The 15,447-nt window shown below is 43.3% G+C and overlaps 1 protein-coding gene across 1 annotated transcript in view; it reads left to right on the top strand.

Annotated features, from left to right (window-relative positions):
* The window catches only part of NPR1 (natriuretic peptide receptor 1), a 90,039-nt gene that overhangs the window by 22,100 nt on the left and 52,492 nt on the right, over nucleotides 1–15,447 (top strand). Inside the window, exons 2-4 of the mRNA XM_075844674.1 lie at nucleotides 1,775–1,974; nucleotides 2,863–2,973; nucleotides 3,390–3,525. Coding sequence (XP_075700789.1) covers nucleotides 1,775–1,974; nucleotides 2,863–2,973; nucleotides 3,390–3,525 — 447 coding nt within the window. The remainder of the gene's footprint in view (nucleotides 1–1,774; nucleotides 1,975–2,862; nucleotides 2,974–3,389; nucleotides 3,526–15,447) is intronic.

Here is a 15,447-nt window from a genome sequence, read left to right as displayed (position 1 = left end):
TTGACTTCTTGGCAGCCATGGTGTTTCATGAGGTCTTAGGTTTCTACTTGGCTTGGCGATGTTGGGTCCCAGTTGACTATGGTTGGCCGAGTTGCACATAAATTGGTCGAATTCTTTGTAACCCTTGACAGGCCGGTTGTGTTAGGTTTTGTCTTGCAGGTTCTTTCGTCTCTGGTTGACTTCTTGGCAGCCATGGTGTTTCATGAGGTCTTAGGTTTCTACTTGGCTTGGCGATGTTGGGTCCCAGTTGACTATGGTTGGCCGAGTTGCACTTAAATTGGTCAAATTCTTTATAACCCTTGACAGGCCGGTTGTGTTAGGTTTTGTCTTGCAGGTACTTTCGTCTCTGGTTGACTTCTTGGTAGCCATACTGGTTCATGAGGTCTTAGGTTTCTACTTGACTTGGCGATGTTGGGTCCCAGTTGACTATGGTTGGCCGATTTGCACTTTAATTGGTCGAATTCTTTGTAACCCTTGACAGGCTGGTTGTGTTAGGTTTTGTCTTGCAGGCTCTTTTGTCTCTGGTTGACTTCTTCGTAGCCACGGTGGTTCATGAGGTCTTAGGTTTCTACTTGGCTTGGCGATGTTGGGTCCCAGTTGACTATGGTTGGCCGAGTTGCACTTTAATTGGTCAAATTCTTTGTAACCCTTGACAGGTTGGTTGTGTTAGGTTTTGTCTTGCAGGTTCTTTCGTCTCTGGTTGACTTCTTGGTAGCCATGGTGGTTCATGAGGTCTTAGGTTACTTACTACTTGCCTTGTCGATGTTGGGTCCCAGTTGACTATGGCTGGCCGAGTTGCACTTAAATTGGTCGAATTCTTCGTAACCCTTGACAGGCTGGTTGTGTTAGGTTTTGTCTTGCAGGTTCTTTCATGTCTGGTTGGCTTAGTTGTGTTAGAGCCACATGTAGATGGATTGCTATGAGTATACACGGCAGGGTTGGGTTGGATCCTTGGCAGGCTGTCACAGTTTGGCCTCAATATCTTGGGTTCATGTCTAGAAGTGATGTCATACACTTTGACATCAGAGTAGTCTATGTTGTCATTGGTTGGCAGGATTGGATATTTTGGTTGGCAGAACTTTTGCTTGGTTACAACGGCTCCAAATTTGGAAGAAATGTTTGGGTCTCTGGTTACCAAGTTTTCCATGTCATGTCTTTGGAAGGAGCATCGTCATGGATTTGTGTAGAAAATATCTCACTTGGGGTTGTAGAAGAACAAAAATAATCTCTACTTGGAAAAGAACCCAAGTAAGCTGTACTCAATTATTTAAAGAAATACAGACACAGCCAAAATATAAAGTGCAGAACAATGTTACCACGGCCGCGCCAGGTCCTGGGAATTCAATGTCTCGAGCCTGGAACCTCTTTGTTTCCTGAACTTCTCCTGGTTTCCTTGTGTCTGTCTCCGTTGAGGACTACCATGACTATAATGTTGGCACACACATAAACCAGGTTTGCTCCGGGGCTGTTTTGTGAACAGTGGATCTCATATTGTGGAGCTTCTCCTTGGAACTTGTTTTTAAGGTGAAATCTACATGTCCTTTGCTTCGCTTATCTAGTGCTGGGCTTGAGTTGTGTCATGTCCTAAACTCCAGTCCCATCCAGAGCTACATTCACAATTCTGGTAGCTGCTGCTTAGAATCTGTCAGCGCCTTGTCGACAGACACACCCTTATCCTCAAGATCTTATGAGATGAATGGATCTGTAATCTTTGATATCTGACTAGATTATCTCATTACCTATGGGTTACATGTGTTTTGCTTTTCCTCCTCAGTTGTCTACATTTGCTGCTCTCCCAACACTTTCCGACGGCTCATGCTTCAAGCGTATCAACAAGGTCTGTGCTCCGGCGACTACGTATTTTTCTATGTTGATATCTTCGGTGCCAGCCTCCAGGGCTCAAGATACCCAGACTTCAAGCGGCCATGGTACAGAGGAGACGCGGATGACGCTAAAGCCAAGAAGGCATTTGAGGTAAAGATGGTTCTGTCCGTCCTATAATAACTGGTGCCGGGAATCTTATTAGGGTGATTTATATGAACGAGGGAGACATCGATGGGGCCCTAAACATGTCCACAGTTTATACCAGATGAAGGTATTAGAAATACGAAAGTGAAGACTTGGAGGCCGAGAGGTGAATTTACCAAAAAATGGACTCAGTTATAGGGACAGCGGCGATGAGGAGGAAAGAAACACAAAAACACCAGGAGCTGAAATAATATTCACACTTTTTTATTTTAACCCCCTCCCAAAAAAAATTCACTGACGAGCATCACAATATGGCCATTTATTAAGGAGAATCAGCTCCCAATCCCCTGACGTGTCGCTCCTGCGGATGGATGAAGGTCCCCCCTGCAGCGACCTGTCACCCCGTGCGCAGTCACCCACGAACACTGAAATGACAGCTGGAGCTGTCAACACACGTCCTGCCCACGTCAGTCTGCAAGGAAGGGGTTAAGCAAGGGGGGTCATTGCCTTATGTGCAATCAGGTAAAACCTCAGTATAAAGTCAAGAAGGCGTCAACGCCGGGGCCCTATTGCCTTTGTACCGGTGACCAGAGACTATTAAATGTTCTCCAATGGGTTGAACACACTGACCCGTCGCCTTAGTAATGCCTTAAACTAACAAAGGGCCAGGAAGGGGTTAACCGCAGGTACATATTGACATGCTACTGTATACATAGAGGTGACAAACAAATAAAGAACGAGTATTTGCGTTGCAATTCTAGGACGGCGACAAACGTAAATGATTAAAAAAATGTACCGACCAATTTCGGAAGCGATTATTTTGTGGCGTCTGATGAGAGTGATGATTGGCGGCCAGTTTTATGATGGCGACTGACACTTTGTGTCTCCCGACAGGCAGTGATGATTATCACCATCAAAGAGCCGGACAACCGCGAGTATACGCAATTCCTGCAGGACCTGGGGAACTACGCTCCAAAATACAACTACACTATGGAGAGCACGCTGGTAAGTGGGGCCCGGGAGGCCACGGAGCCCAGACCTGCTCAGACACCGTCATTAGTCCCTGACTGCTCCAGAACCGGTGTGCGGTTATAATCCAGGACGCGGTGGGGGCGGGGGTGGCGGCTTCATTCTCCGGGATGCAGATTAGTGTTCAGTAATTTACCACTTGGGCCTGATGGGCGAATTATTGTGTACGTCAGCAGTAAATGTTTCATTGCCGGCCCGTGGGCAGAAGACAAAGAGATTAAATCTAGGACACGGTCCAGCGTCAGCGCTCAGTGCCGGGATTATAGCGAGTGTGCAGGGATGAGGGGGTGCGTGTGACACTGGACGCGGGCAGGTGGTCTGTTATTACCTGGCAGTCTGAGCGTGCGAGGGAGTGTGTGCGTGCCCATGACGTGTCTGTGTGTTGTCTACAGATGAACACGGTGGCTGCCGCTTTCTACGATTCGGTCATGCTCTACGCCCACGCGGTCAACGACACCAGGGCAAAGGGGTACAGTATGAAGAACGCCTCCGCCATCACTGATCATATGTGGAACAGAACCTACTACGGTGAGTTCATGTCCCCAACGTGTCCCTACAATGTGGCCCCATCACTAGAGATACCGCATGTAGTTTGGGTCAATGTCTGTGAGAACTGGACCACGTGGGGTGCAGACAAGGAACCCGATAACGGTACTCAGCATCTCAGAAGAAGATTTTCCAAATTTTTGGGATGAATATGATGTCATCTATTTGTCATAAAAAGGTAAATAATCGTGATCACGACTGAGAAGGTCCGAGAATAGACAATCATCCGCGGTCATAGGTACTGCTGATATCATATACAGGGGAACATCTGCTGATATCATATACAGGGGAACATCTGCTGTATATCCTGCACTGCTGATATCATATACAGGGGTAACATCTGCTGTATATCCTGCACTGCTGATATCATATACAGGGGAACATCTGCTGTATATCCTGCACTGCTGATATCATATACAGGGGAACATCTGCTGTATATCCTGCACTGCTGATATCATATACAGGGTAACATCTGCTGTATATCCTGCACTGCTGATATCATATACAGGGGTAACATCTGCTGTATATCCTGCACTGCTGATATCATATACAGGGGAACATCTGCTGTATATCCTGCACTGCTGATATCATATACAGGGTAACATCTGCTGTATTTCCTGCACTGCTGATATCATATACAGAATAACATCTGCTGTATATCCTGCACTGCTGATATCATATACAGGGGAACATCTGCTGTATATCCTGCACTGCTGATATCATATACAGGGGTAACATCTGCTGTATATCCTGCACTGCTGATATCATATACAGGGGTAACATCTGCTGTATATCCTGCACTGCTGATATCATATACAGGGGTAACATCTGCTGTATATCCTGCACTGCTGATATCATATACAGGGGTAACATCTGCTGTATATCCTGCACTGCTGATATCATATACAGGGGTAACATCTGCTGTATATCCTGCACTGCTGATATCATATACAGGGGTAACATCTGCTGTATATCCTGCACTGCTGATATCATATACAGGGTAACATCTGCTGTATATCCTGCACTGCTGCTATCATATACAGGGGAACATCTGCTGTATATCCTGCACTGCTGATATCATATACAGGGTAACATCTGCTGTATATCCTGCACTGCTGCTATCATATACAGGGGAACATCTGCTGTATATCCTGCACTGCTGATATCATATACAGGGGAACATCTGCTGTATATCCTGCACTGCTGATATCATATACAGGGGTAACATCTGCTGTATATCCTGCACTGCTGATATCATATACAGGGGTAACATCTGCTGTATATCCTGCACTGCTGATATCATATACAGGGGTAACATCTGCTGTATATCCTGCACTGCTGATATCATATACAGGGGTAACATCTGCTGTATATCCTGCACTGCTGATATCATATACAGGGGTAACATCTGCTGTATATCCTACACTGCTGATATCATATACAGGGGAACATCTGCTGATATCATATACAGGGGAACATCTGCTGTATATCCTGCACTGCTGATATCATATACAGGGGTAACATCTGCTGTATATCCTGCACTGCTGATATCATATACAGGGGTAACATCTGCTGTATATCCTGCACTGCTGATATCATATACAGGGTAACATCTGCTGTATATCCTGCACTGCTGATATCATATACAGGGGTAACATCTGCTGTATATCCTGCACTGCTGATATCATATACAGGGGAACATCTGCTGTATATCCTGCACTGCTGATATCATATACAGGGGAACATCTGCTGTATATCCTGCACTGCTGATATCATATACAGGGGTAACATCTGCTGTATATCCTGCACTGCTGATATCATATACAGGGGAACATCTGCTGTATATCCTGCACTGCTGATATCATATACAGGGGAACATCTGCTGTATATCCTGCACTGCTGATATCATATACAGGGTAACATCTGCTGTATATCCTGCACTGCTGATATCATATACAGGGGTAACATCTGCTTTATATCCTGCACTGCTGATATCATATACAGGGGTAACATCTGCTGTATATCCTGCACTGCTGATATCATATACAGGGTAACATCTGCAGTATATCCTGCACTGCTGATATCATATACAGGGGTAACATCTGCTGTATATCCTGCACTGCTGATATCATATACAGGGGTAACATCTGCTTTATATCCTGCACTGCTGATATCATATACAGGGGTAACATCTGCTGTATATCCTGCACTGCTGATATCATATACAGGGGAACATCTGCTGTATATCCTGCACTGCTGATATCATATACAGGGGAACATCTGCTGTATATCCTGCACTGCTGATATCATATACAGGGGAACATCTGCTGTATATCCTGCACTGCTGATATCATATACAGGGTAACATCTGCTGTATATCCTGCACTGCTGATATCATATACAGGGGTAACATCTGCTGATATCATATACAGGGGTAACATCTGCTGTATATCCTGCACTGCTGATATCATATACAGGGGTAACATCTGCTGTATATCCTGCACTGCTGATATCATATACAGGGGAACATCTGCTGTATATCCTGCACTGCTGATATCATATACAGGGTAACATCTGCTGTATATCCTGCACTGCTGATATCATATACAGGGGTAACATCTGCTGTATATCCTGCACTGCTGATATCATACACAGGGGTAACATCTGCTGTATATCCTGCACTGCTGATATCATATACAGGGGTAACATCTGCTGTATATCCTGCACTGCTGATATCATATACAGGGGAACATCTGTTGTATATCCTGCACTGCTGATATCATATACAGGGGAACATCTGCTGTATATCCTGCACTGCTGATATCATATACAGGGTAACATCTGCTGTATATCCTGCACTGCTGATATCATATACAGGGGTAACATCTGCTGTATATCCTGCACTGCTGATATCATATACAGGGGTAACATCTGCTGTATATCCTGCACTGCTGATATCATATACAGGGGTAACATCTGCTGTATATCCTGCACTGCTGATATCATATATAGGGTAACATCTGCTGTATATCCTGCACTGCTGATATCATATACAGGGGTAACATCTGCTGTATATCCTGCATTGCTGATATCATATACAGGGGTAACATCTGCTGTATATCCTGCACTGCTGATATCATATACAGGGGAACATCTGCTGTATATCCTGCACTGCTGATATCATATACAGGGTAACATCTGCTGTATATCCTGCACTGCTGATATCATATACAGGGGAACATCTGCTGTATATTCTGCACTCCTGATATCATATACAGGGGAACATCTGCTGTATATCCTGCACTGCTGATATCATATACAGGGGAACATCTGCTGTATATCCTGCACTGCTGATATCATATACAGAGGTAACATCTGCTGTATATCCTGCACTGCTGATATCATATACAGGGGTAACATCTGCTGTATATCCTGCACTGCTGATATCATATACAGGGTAACATCTGCTGTATATCCTGCACTGCTGATATCATATACAGGGGTAACATCTGCTGTATATCCTGCACTGCTGATATCATATACAGGGGAACATCTGCTGTATATCCTGCACTGCTGATATCATATACAGGGGAACATCTGCTGTATATCCTGCACTGCTGATGTCATATACAGGGGTAACATCTGCTGATATCATATACAGGGGAACATCTGCTGTATATCCTGCACTGCTGATATCATATACAGGGTAACATCTGCTGTATATCCTGCACTGCTGATGTCATATACAGGGGTAACATCTGCTGATATCATATACAGGGTAACATCTGCTGTATATCCTGCACTGCTGATATCATATACAGGGGAACATCTGCTGTATATCCTGCACTGCTGATATCATATACAGGGGAACATCTGCTGTATATCCTGCACTGCTGATGTCATATACAGGGGTAACATCTGCTGTATATCCTGCACTGCTGATATCATATACAGGGGAACATCTGCTGTATATCCTGCACTGCTGATATCATATACAGGGGAACATCTGCTGTATATCCTGCACTGCTGATATCATATACAGGGGAACATCTGCTGTATATCCTGCACTGCTGATATCATATACAGGGTAACATCTGCTGTATATCCTGCACTGCTGATATCATATACAGAATAACATCTGCTGTATATCCTGCACTGCTGATATCATATACAAGGGAACATCTGCTGTATATCCTGCACTGCTGATATCATATACAGAATAACATCTGCTGTATATCCTGCACTGCTGATATCATATACAGGGGTAACATCTGCTGTATATCCTGCACTGCTGATATCATATACAGGGGTAACATCTGCTGTATATCCTGCACTGCTGATATCATATACAGGGTAACATCTGCAGTATATCCTGCACTGCTGATATCATATACAGGGGAACATCTGCTGTATATCCTGCACTGCTGATATCATACACAGGGGTAACATCTGCTGTATATCCTGCACCGCTGATATCATATACAGGGGAACATCTGCTGTATATCCTGCACTGCTGATATCATATACAGGGTAACATCTGCTGTATATCCTGCACTGCTGATATCATATACAGGGTAACATCTGCTGTATATCCTGCACTGCTGATATCATATACAGGGTAACATCTGCTGTATATCCTGCACTGCTGATATCATATACAGGGGAACATCTGCAGTATATCCTGCACTGCTGATATCATATACAGGGGAACATCTGCTGTATATCCTGCACTGCTGATATCATATACAGGGGAACATCTGCTGTATATCCTGCACTGCTGATATCATATACAGGGGTAACATCTGCTGTATATCCTGCACTGCTGATATCATATACAGGGGTAACATCTGCTGTATATCCTGCACGGCTGATATCATATACAGGGGTAACATCTGCTGTATATCCTGCACTGCTGATATCATATACAGGGGAACATCTGCTGTATATCCTGCACTGCTGATATCATATACAGGGGTAACATCTGCTGTATATCCTGCACTGCTGATATCATATACAGGGGTAACATCTGCTGTATATCCTGCACTGCTGATATCATATACAGAGGTAACATCTGCTGTATATCCTGCACTGCTGATATCATATACAGAGGTAACATCTGCTGTATATCCTGCACTGCTGATATCATATACAGGGGTAACATCTGCTGTATATCCTGCACTGCTGATATCATATACAGGGGAACATCTGCTGTATATCCTGCACTGCTGATATCATATACAGGGGAACATCTGCTGTATATCCTGCACTGCTGATATCATATACAGGGGTAACATCTGCTGTATATCCTGCACGGCTGATATCATATACAGGGGTAACATCTGCTGTATATCCTGCACGGCTGATATCATATACAGGGGTAACATCTGCTGTATATCCTGCACTGCTGATATCATATACAGGTGAACATCTGCTGTATATCCTGCACTGCTGATATCATATACAGGGGAACATCTGCTGTATATCCTGCACTGCTGATATCATATACAGAATAACATCTGCTGTATATCCTGCACTGCTGATATCATATACAAGGGAACATCTGCTGTATATCCTGCACTGCTGATATCATATACAGAATAACATCTGCTGTATATCCTGCACTGCTGATATCATATACAGGGGTAACATCTGCTGTATATCCTGCACTGCTGATATCATATACAGGGGTAACATCTGCTGTATATCCTGCACTGCTGATATCATATACAGGGGAACATCTGCAGTATATCCTGCACTGCTGATATCATATACAGGGGTAACATCTGCTGTATATCCTGCACTGCTGATATCATATACAGGGGAACATCTGCTGTATATCCTGCACTGCTGATATCATATACAGGGGTAACATCTGCTCTATATCCTGCACTGCTGATATCATATACAGGGGTAACATCTGCTGTATATCCTGCACTGCTGATATCATATACAGGGGAACATCTGCTGTATATCCTGCACTGCTGATATCATATACAGGGGAACATCTGCTGATATCATATACAGGGGTAACATCTGCTGTATATCCTGCACTGCTGATATCATATACAGGGGTAACATCTGCTGTATATCCTGCACTGCTGATATCATATACAGGGGTAACATCTGCTGTATATCCTGCACTGCTGATATCATATACAGGGGTAACATCTGCTGTATATCCTGCACTGCTGATATCATATACAGGGGTAACATCTGCTGTATATCCTGCACTGCAGATATCATATACAGGGGTAACATCTGCTGTATATCCTGCACTGCTGATATCATATACAGGGGTAACATCTGCTGTATATCCTGCAATGCTGATATCATATACAGGGGTAACATCTGCTGTATATCCTGCACTGCTGATATCATATACAGGGGAACATCTGCTGTATATCCTGCACTGCTGATATCATATACAGGGGTAACATCTGCTGTATATCCTGCACTGCTGATATCATATACAGGGGTAACATCTGCTGTATATCCTGCACTGCTGATATCATATACAGGGGTAACATCTGCTGTATATCCTGCACTGCTGATATCATATACAGGGTAACATCTGCTGTATATCCTGCACTGCTGATATCATATACAGGGGAACATCTGCTGTATATCCTGCACTGCTGATATCATATACAGGGGAACATCTGCTGTATATCCTGCACTGCTGATATCATATACAGGGGAACATCTGCTGTATATCCTGCACTGCTGATATTATATACAGGGTAACATCTGCTGTATATCCTGCACTGCTGATATCATATACAGGGGTAACATCTGCTGTATATCCTGCACTGCTGATCCTGCACTGCTGATATCATATACAGGGGTAACATCTGCTGTATATCCTGCACTGCTGATATCATATACAGGGGTAACATCTGCTGTATATCCTGCACTGCTGATATCATATACAGGGGAACATCTGCTGTATATCCTGCACTGCTGATATCATATACAGGGGAACATCTGCTGTATATCCTGCACTGCTGATATCATATACAGGGGAACATCTGCTGTATATCCTGCACTGCTGATATCATATACAGGGTAACATCTGCTGTATATCCTGCACTGCTGATATCATATACAGGGGTAACATCTGCTGTATATCCTGCACTGCTGATATCATATACAGGGGTAACATCTGCTGTATATCCTGCACTGCTGATATCATATACAGGGGAACATCTGCTGTATATCCTGCACTGCTGATATCATATACAGGGGAACATCTGCTGTATATCCTGCACTGCTGATATCATATACAGGGGAACATCTGCTGTATATCCTGCACTGCTGATATCATATACAGGGGTAACATCTGCTGTATATCCTGCACTGCTGATATCATATACAGGGTAACATCTGCTGTATATCCTGCACTGCTGATATCATATACAGGGGTAACATCTGCTGTATATCCTGCACTGCTGATATCATATACAGGGGAACATCTGCTGTATATCCTGCACTGCTGATATCATATACAGGGTAACATCTGCTGTATATCCTGCACTGCTGATATCATATACAGGGGAACATCTGCTGTATATCCTGCACTGCTGATATCATATACAGGGGAACATCTGCTGTATATCCTGCACTGCTGATATCATATACAGGGGTAACATCTGCTGTATATCCTGCACTGCTGATATCATATACAGGGGTAACATCTGCTGTATATCCTGCACTGCTGATATCATATACAGGGTAACATCTGCTGTATATCCTGCACTGCTGATATCATATACAGGGTAACATCTGCTGTATATCCTGCACTGCTGATATCATATACAGGGGTAACATCTGCTGTATATCCTGCACTGCTGATATCATATACAGGGGTAACATCTGCTGTATATCCTGCACTGCTGATATCATATACAGGGGTAACATCTGCTGTATATCCTGCACTGCTGATATCATGTACAGGGGTAACATCTGCTGTATATCCTGCACTGCTGATATCATATACAGGGGTAACATCTGCTGTATATCCTGCACTGCTGATATCATATACAGGGGTAACATCTGCTGTATATCCTGCACTGCTGATATCATATACAGGGGTAACATCTGCTGTATATCCTGCACTGCTGATATCATATACAGGGGTAACATCTGCTGTATATCCTGCACTGCTGATATCATATACAGGGGTAACATCTTCTGTATATCCTGCACTGCTGATATCATATACAGGGTAACATCTGCTGTATATCCTGCACTGCTGATATCATATACAGGGGAACATCTGCTGTATATCCTGCACTGCTGATATCATATACAGGGGAACATCTGCTGTATATCCTGCACCGCTGATATCATATACAGGGGAACATCTGCTGTATATCCTGCACCGCTGATATCATATACAGGGGAACATCTGCTGTATATCCTGCACTGCTGATATCATATACAGGGGAACATCTGCTGTATATCCTACACTGCTGATATCATATACAGGGGTAACATCTGCTGTATATCCTGCACTGCTGATATCATATACAGGGGAACATCTGCTGTATATCCTGCACTGCTGATATCATATACAGGGGAACATCTGCTGTATATCCTGCACTGCTGATATCATATACAGGGGTAACATCTGCTGTATATCCTACACTGCTGATATCATATACAGGGGTAACATCTGTTGTATATCCTGCACTGCTGATATCATATACAGGGGAACATCTGCTGTATATCCTGCACTGCTGATATCATATACAGGGGTAACATCTGCTGTATATCCTGCAATGCTGATATCATATACAGGGGTAACATCTGCTGTATATCCTGCACTGCTGATATCATATATAGGAGAACATCTGCTGTATATCCTGCACTGCTGATATCATATATAGGAGAACATCTGCTGTATATCCTGCACTCCTGATATCATATACAGGGTAACATCTGCTGTATAGCCTGCACTGCTGATATCATATACAGGGGTAACATCTGCTGTATATCCTGCACTGCTGATATCATATACAGGGTAACATCTGCTGTATATCCTGCACTGCTGATATCATATACAGGGGTAACATCTGCTGTATATCCTGCACTGCTGATATCATATACAGGGGAACATCTGCTGTATATCCTGCACTGCTGATATCATATACAGGGGTAACATCTGCTGTATATCCTGCACTGCTGATATCATATACAGGGTAACATCTGCTGTATATCCTGCACTGCTGATATCATATACAGGGTAACATCTGCTGTATATCCTGCACTGCTGATATCATATACAGGGGAACATCTGCTGTATATCCTGCACTGCTGATATCATATACAGGGTAACATCTGCTGATATCATATACAGGGTAACATCTGCTGTATATCCTGCACTGCTGATATCATATACAGGGGAACATCTGCTGTATATCCTGCACTGCTGATATCATATACAGGGGAACATCTGCTGTATATCCTGCACTGCTGATATCATATACAGGGGAACATCTGCTGTATATCCTGCACTGCTGATATCATATACAGGGGAACATCTGCTGTATATCCTGCACTGCTGATATTATATACAGGGGTAACATCTGCTGTATATCCTGCACTGCTGATATCATATACAGAATAACATCTGCTGTATATCCTGCACTGCTGATATCATATACAGGGGAACATCTGCTGTATATCCTGCACTGCTGATATCATATACAGGGGTAACATCTGCTGTATATCCTGCACTGCTGATATCATATACAGGGTAACATCTGCAGTATATCCTGCACTGCTGATATCATATACAGGGTAACATCTGCTGTATATCCTACACTGCTGATATCATATACAGGGTAACATCTGCTGTATATCCTGCACTGCTGATATCATATACAGGGGTAACATCTGCTGTATATCCTGCACTGCTGATATCATATACAGGGGTAACATCTGCTGTATATCCTGCACTGCTGATATCATATACAGGGGAACATCTGCTGTATATCCTGCACTGCTGATATCATATACAGGGTAACATCTGCTGTATATCCTGCACTGCTGATATCATATACAGGGTAACATCTGCTGTATATCCTGCACTGCTGATATCATATACAGGGGTAACATCTGCTGTATATCCTGCACTGCTGATATCATATACAGGGGGAACATCTGCTGTATATCCTGCACTGCTGATATCATATACAGGGGAACATCTGCTGTATATCCTGCACTGCTGATATCATATACAGGGGTAACATCTGCTGTATATCCTGCACTGCTGATATCATATACATGGGTAACATCTTCTGTATATCCTGCACTGCTGATATCATATACAGGGTAACATCTGCTGTATATCCTGCACTGCTGATATCATATACAGGGGAACATCTGCTGTATATCCTGCACTGCTGATATCATATATAGGAGAACATCTGCTGTATATCCTGCACTGCTGATATCATATACAGGGGAACATCTGCTGTATATCCTACACTGCTGATATCATATACAGGGGTAACATCTGCTGTATATCCTGCACTGCTGATATCATATACAGGGGAACATCTGCTGTATATCCTGCACTGCTGATATCATATACAGGGGTAACATCTGCTGTATATCCTACACTGCTGATATCATATACAGGGGTAACATCTGTTGTATATCCTGCACTGCTGATATCATATACAGGGGAACATCTGCTGTATATCCTGCACTGCTGATATCATATACAGGGGTAACATCTGCTGTATATCCTGCAATGCTGATATCATATACAGGGGTAACATCTGCTGTATATCCTGCTCTGCTGATATCATATACAGGGGAACATCTGCTGTATATCCTGCACTGCTGATATCATATACAGGGGTAACATCTGCTGTATATCCTGCACTGGTGATATCATATACAGGGGTAACATCTGCTGTATATCCTGCACTGCTGATATCATATACAGGGGTAACATCTGCTGTATATCCTGCACTGCTGATATCATATACAGGGTAACATCTGCTGTATAGCCTGCACTGCTGATATCATATACAGGGGTAACATCTGCTGTATATCCTGCACTGCTGATATCATATACAGGGGAACATCTGCTGTATATCCTGCACTGCTGATATCATATACAGGGGTAACATCTGCTGTATATCCTGCACTGCTGATATCATATACAGGGGAACATCTGCTGTATATCCTGCACTGCTGATATCATATACAGGGGAACATCTGCTGTATATACTGCACTGCTGATATCATATACAGGGGAACATCTGCTGTATATCCTGCACTGCTGATATCATATACAGGGTAACATCTGCTGTATATCCTGCACTGCTGATATCATATACAGGGTAACATCTGCTGTATATCCTGCACTGCTGATATCATATACAGGGGTAACATCTGCTGTATATCCTGCACTGCTGATATCATATACAGGGGAACATCTGCTGTATATTCTGCACTGCTGATATCATATACAGGGGTAACATCTGCTGTATATCCTGCACTGCTGATATCATATACAGGGGAACATCTGCTGTATATCCTGCACTGCTGATATAATATACAGGGGAACATCTGCTGTATATCCTGCACTGCTGATATCATATACAGGGGAACATCTGCTGTATATCCTGCACTGCTGATATTATATACAGGGGAACATCTGCTGTATATCCTGCACTGCTGATATCATATACAGGGGTAACATCTGCTGTATATCCTGCACTGCTGATATCATATACAGGGTAACATCTGCTGTATATCCTGCACTGCTGATATCATATACAGGGGAACATCTGCTGTATATCCTGCACTGCTGATATCATATACAGGGTAACATCTGCTGTATATCCTGCACTGCTGATATCATATACAGGGGAACATCTGCTGTAT

The sequence above is a fragment of the Rhinoderma darwinii genome, chromosome 12 (assembly GCF_050947455.1).
Source record: "Rhinoderma darwinii isolate aRhiDar2 chromosome 12, aRhiDar2.hap1, whole genome shotgun sequence".
In the NCBI taxonomy this organism is placed as follows: domain Eukaryota; kingdom Metazoa; phylum Chordata; class Amphibia; order Anura; family Rhinodermatidae; genus Rhinoderma; species Rhinoderma darwinii.
Note: the sequence above shows the minus strand (reverse complement) of the source record. Positions and strands in the feature narration are given on the sequence as shown.